The following is a 5,412-nucleotide window of genomic DNA, read 5'->3' as shown; positions in this document are numbered from 1 at the left end:
GTCGCGTCCGGACAAAAAGGCCGGAGACGCCCACGGCCCGCCCTCTCCCGCTGCCATAGAGTCGCGTCCTCGCGGCTAGAGCGGCACCATGGCAAAGAGCGCGGTGCTTTCCCAGAGCGTCTCCTTGGCCTTTGGAGTTGGCCCGACACCGTCCTGGTCTTAGGGCTTCTGGGCCAGACTGCACCCCCGAGGGCGACCATTTCATCCAGGGATTTGGATGCACTTATAAATTCATTCACTCATTCATTAATTCATTCACCTATTCGTCGATTCAACCAATATAGGTGACAAGGGCTTAATTATAGTTCTTGCTTTCAAAGAGCATATGGTCTAGGGATGGGAACTCTCACTTATTTATAATTGTCCTTGATTGTACTGGGGAAATCTTGGAGAGCAAACAAGTTTTGTGGTAATAAAATGGACAGTAATTAATAAATCCAGTTTTGAGTCCAACAGGATTGCTCTTGCATCCAAAGCTTTGTTCATGCCCTTGCTCCCTCGCACCTCCATTCCCTTTGTCCGCTCCCTCCCCCATACACCGGTTTCTACAAAATAGTGAACACATGTCAAATATTTGTTTGTTTATTCATTTATTTATTATTTAGAAACAGCAGGACGATAAAGCTGGTTCAAAGGAGAACATGAAAAAATTGATATATAGTCATTGGTCAGTGGAAAACAGAATGCTAGGAAAGGATTGCAAGGTAACTATATATATAAAAGCCTAGCCCTAGCTGGTTTGGCTCAGTAGATAGAGCGTTGGTCTGCCGACTGAAGGGTCCCAGGTTCGATTCCGGTCAAGGGCATATACCTTGGTTGCGGGCACAACCCCAGTAGGGAGTGTGTGGGAGGCAACTGAATTGATGTTTCTCTCTCATCAATGTTTCTAACTCTCTATCCCTCTCCCTTTCTCTCTGTAAAAAAAAAAAAAAAAAAAAAAATCAATAAAATATATTTTTTAAAAAAAGCCTAAGTGACTGTTATGACCAGTCGACCAGTCACTATGACTCACACTGACCACCAGGGAGCAGATGCTCAACACAAGAGCTGCCCCCTGGTGGTCAGTGTGCTCCCACAGCCAACGTCCTGTGCCCACCCCCTCAACCCCCCGCAACGGGGCCTCTAGTTTTTAAATAAGAAAAAGCAGTTGATGTCTTACAATGCCATAAAACTAAACTTTGGGGCTTATCTTTTCTCTCAGACAGAACTTATTTGCATTTATCTCCCGCAACAAAAAAATATACATTTGCGCCCTAGCTGGTTTGGCTCAGTGGATAGGGCGTCGGCCTGTGGACTGAAGGGTCCCGGGTTTGATTCTGGCTAAGGGCACAAGCCTGGATTGGGGGCTTGATCCCCAGAGGGGGCCATGCAGGAGGCGGCTGATGGGTGGGTCTCTCTCGTCATTGCTGTTTCTATCTCTCTTTCTCCCTTCCTCTCTTAAATCAATAAAGAAATACATTTTTTTAAAAAAAATACATTTGCTGCTTATCTATTTTTCTACCCAGAAATACAGGCATACCTCGGAGATCTTGTGGTTTGGGTTCCAAACCACCATAATAAATCGAGTATCACAATAAAGCCAGTCGTAATCTTTTTGCTGGTGGAGGGTCCTACCTTCAATTTGTGAAAAGCAAAACACCTGTGAAGCACAATAAAGCAAAACACAATAAAGCGCGGTAGGCCTGTAATGAGTTAGTTTCATTTTCTTAAATTGTGGTAAAATATATATAACATAAAATTTAACATCGTAAGCATCTTTAAGTGCACAGTTCACTAGTGTTAAGTACATTTACATGATTGTACAATCTCCAGATCTCTCTTCATCTTTAAAAACTGTACCCATTAAACAATAACTCCCCAACACTCCCCCCACCCCACCCCCAGCCCCTGCCAACCACCATTCTACTTTCTGTATCTATAAATTTGACCACTCTAAATATCTCATATAACTGGACTCAAGCAGCTTTTGTCTTTTTGTGACTGGCTTATTTCATGTAGCATAATCTCCTCAAAGTTCATCCATGTTGTAGCATGTACCAAAATTTCCTTCATTTTTAAGACTGAATAATATTCTAATGTCTGTATATACAACACTTTGCTTATCCATTCATCTGTTGGTGGATTTTTGGGTTGCTTCCACTTTTTGGCTGCTGTGAATAATGCCGCTATGGACATGGGTGTGCAAATATCTCTTCAAGACCCTGCTTTTAGTTCTTTCGGATATATATGCCCAAGTGGAATTGCTAGAGGAACTTACCCATTTTTTAAAAGTTCACATCTGGCCCTGGACAGTGTGGCTTGGTTGGTTGAGCACTGTCCCATGCACCAAAGGGTTTCCAGTTCCATTCTGGGTCAGGGCACAATCCCGGGGGTGGGTGGGCGGGGAGGAGGGGGGGCATTTAGGAGGCAGCCGATCTAGGTGTTTCTCACATTCTCTCTCTCCCCCCTCTCCCTTCCTCTCTCTCTAAAACTAATAAAACATATTTTAAAAACCAATCAATAAAAGTTGACATCTGACTTTACAGAGTGGGGACCCTAATCAATATTAAATAGTAAGTCAAACTAAGTTATCCTCCCCAAAAGCATCAGGTGACCAACAGGTGGGCCAGTTAGATAATATTCTAGTATTACTGTCAACAAACTTGCAGTAAACTTTTAGCCTTATTTCCAAATTCTGGTAATTTTTATTTGCTGTCTCCCTCACTATGAGGATAGGGACTGTGTTACTGGGTATTTTACTCTCAGTGGCTAGCTAGGCCCTTACGTACTGTTGATTGAATGAAGTATCGCTAAGGCCTGCATCACCTGGCTGTTATGAGGACATTATGAGATGTTGCTTGCAAACTGCCTGTCAAAGTCTGGCACATAGTGGCTGCTTAAGACATAGGAGTACTTAATATTATTGTTATGCAACAACTGGGGGCTGGGGGAGGGAGATGGTCATGACTTGGAGGGGGGACAGCCATGACTCCTGGTATGGGGGCAACTATCCTAGAGGGGGGACTGAGGCTGGGTCTTGGGGCCTGGGTGCCACCAAGCTAGAATGCTGGGAGACCTAATGTCTTTTTTTAGGACTCTCCACGAGATACTTGATTCCTCGGGCACCATAGGAGCATTGGTGGCTTGGATGATCAGCTATAAGCCAGCCTTGTTTGGGTTCCTCTTCCTCCTGTTATTGCTTAGCAACTGGCTGGTCAAGTATGAAGTCAAGCCTACCCCCACAGAGCCCCAGCAGGTGAGCAAGAGGGGCCTTAGCTTCAGTTGAAGGTGATGGGATATTCACAGGTAGACTGGGGTCTGGGGGACGGGGGAGATGTCAGGATAATGGGGCAAGGCTGAGGCACCCACGCCTCTAAGTCTTTGCTCTGCAGCTCACCCTTCACAAGGCTAGGAAGTCGGGACCACCCTAGACTCTGCCACTTCCTGTTTTACGTCAACATGCTTTGGCAACGCCAACACTCACTTTAAAGGAAAACATGAAAATGGATGAACTAGAGACACATGTATAACATAGGTACATCGCTAAAATATAATAATGAAGATAGGAGAGATGTACATGAATTATGACATATTTTATATAGTTTAAAAACATGCCAAACAATACCCTATCTTGTTTATGAAGGCACATTTTTTAAATTTAATTCTTTATTGTTCAAAGTATTACATATGTCTCCTTTTCCCCCCATTGACCTCTCCCCAGCTGCTCCCACCCCCCAGCACATGCCCTCACCCCCTACTGTCTGTGTCCATTGGTTATGCTTATACACATGCATACGAGTCCCTTGGTTGATCTTACCCCTCCCTCCTACCCCCCCCACTCCCCAAAAGCACATGTTTAGTGAAAGTACATTAAGGCAGGATTTTTCAACTTCCACATGATTGGCATTAGGGCGGGATAATTCTCCATTGTGAGGGACTGCCCTGTGCATTGTTAGATGTTTAGCAGGATCCCCGGCCTCTACCCATAAGATGCCAATAGCTCCCATCACCCCTGTCGTGACAACCAAAAAATGCCTCCAGGCATTGCCACAGGTCCTTTGAGAGGACACACTAGCCTCTGGTTGAGAGCCACTGGAATGAAGAAATGCATGGAAAAAGTAAACGCCGGATTCAGGATGCAGTTGAGATGCGTTCAGGGCGGGAGGGAGACACTCGAGGAGAGGGAGCCACAATTGCATTTGTGATGTTTTACTTCTTACACTAGCGTGGAGACGTGGGTATTTGCTGTAATATTTACTTTTTTGTGTGTCTGAAAGATTTAATTTTTAAAGGGTTGGAAAGACCAGGAATTTGTAGTTGAATCCAAAAAGAACAGCTAAAATATTATTGCTCTGGGTGAGGGGGCAGATGAGGATGACAGAGACAAGAGTGTGTCCTGAGACACTGAGACTGGGCAGCAGAGACTTCCCCAGGCCTGACGAACTCTCAGCGCCCTGGGGAATGCACAGCCCTGGAGACAGATACATTTGGGTTGAAGGTTTTATGTTCTTCCATGAACCAAAGGGAACTGTGGGTCCTGGGAGTGTGGGGTCTCTCCCGCAAGCTGGATGATGCTGAGCCCCCATTCTCTCACCCACACGATGCTCTCCTGGCGGGCAGGCTGTGAGAATCCATTAAGGTGACAGTTATATATCACCCGGCGCGGGAAGGGGGGGCTCTCGTTATTAACCAACCTCCCCTCTCTTCCTGCTGGCGGGAGCTCAGGAAAAGACAGAGAAACGAAAGATCCCCGAAGCCGAACCCAACTGCAACGCCATGAGCACGAGAGAAGTCGAGAGACTGCACGCCTGCTTCGCCCTCCAGGACAAGATCCTTGAACGGCTTATGTTCAGTGAAATGAAGCTGAAGGTCTTAGAAAATCAGATGTTCATCGTTTGGAATAAAATGAATCACCACAAGCGGTCGAGCGGTCAGCAGATGTTTGCCGAGAGGAAGCACAGACCGAGGAGACAGGAGTCCCCCTTCTCTATCGACTCCGAGGGCACGACCAATTCCCCCTGAGGGCGGAGGCTGGGGCGGGCTGGCTTCTTCTGGTGTTACCTTTACTCAGTAAAACCCCATCAGAGACTATCGGATTTTCTTAGTAAATCGCACTGGAGAGGATGATTGGGCGCTGAAAGGTCACCTCCGGAAAAGCAATCTACTCACCAGGCCAGCTAGATGGCATCCTATGACACACCTGACGGCTCTAGAACCCAGCCCTTCCTCCCCATCAGTTGGACCACCCTGACCCTGGTTCAGGGCGCTATTTACCTGTTCACCTTGAGTTTCCCAAGGGTCTCCTCAGTACTGTCCCACCCTCCGATCTTCCCCTCACTCTGCACCCAGAGGCCAGAGCAAGCCCTGCCAGGCCAGGCTCTGAGTGTGTTCATTGCCTGTAACTCAAGCCAACGGCTCCCCTTGGTGTTCAGG

At 46.6% G+C, this 5,412-nt stretch overlaps 1 protein-coding gene across 1 annotated transcript; it reads left to right on the top strand.

The window, feature by feature from the left end:
* Window positions 1-2,942: 2,942 nt before the first annotated feature.
* Window positions 2,943-5,001, top strand: TEX46 (testis expressed 46). Its single transcript, XM_006107758.3, has 3 exons — window positions 2,943-2,974; window positions 3,073-3,235; window positions 4,804-5,001. Exons 1-3 carry the CDS (start codon window positions 2,943-2,945, stop codon window positions 4,999-5,001), a joined length of 393 nt encoding a protein of 130 aa, XP_006107820.2.
* The last annotated feature ends 411 nt before the right edge of the window (window positions 5,002-5,412 follow it).

The sequence above is a fragment of the Myotis lucifugus genome, unplaced genomic scaffold (genome assembly GCF_000147115.1).
Source record: "Myotis lucifugus unplaced genomic scaffold, Myoluc2.0 scaffold_1409, whole genome shotgun sequence".
NCBI classification, from domain to species: domain Eukaryota; kingdom Metazoa; phylum Chordata; class Mammalia; order Chiroptera; family Vespertilionidae; genus Myotis; species Myotis lucifugus.
Note: the sequence above shows the minus strand (reverse complement) of the source record. Positions and strands in the feature narration are given on the sequence as shown.

Coding starts and splice junctions, on each gene's coding strand:
- TEX46 (XM_006107758.3), top strand. CDS start 2,943: ATGACTTGGAGGGGGGACAGCCATGACTCCTG. Junction 2,975..3,072: donor GGGGACAGCCATGACTCCTG/GTATGGGGGCAA, acceptor GTCTTTTTTTAG/GACTCTCCACGAGATACTTG. Junction 3,236..4,803: donor CCCCCACAGAGCCCCAGCAG/GTGAGCAAGAGG, acceptor TTCGCCCTCCAG/GACAAGATCCTTGAACGGCT.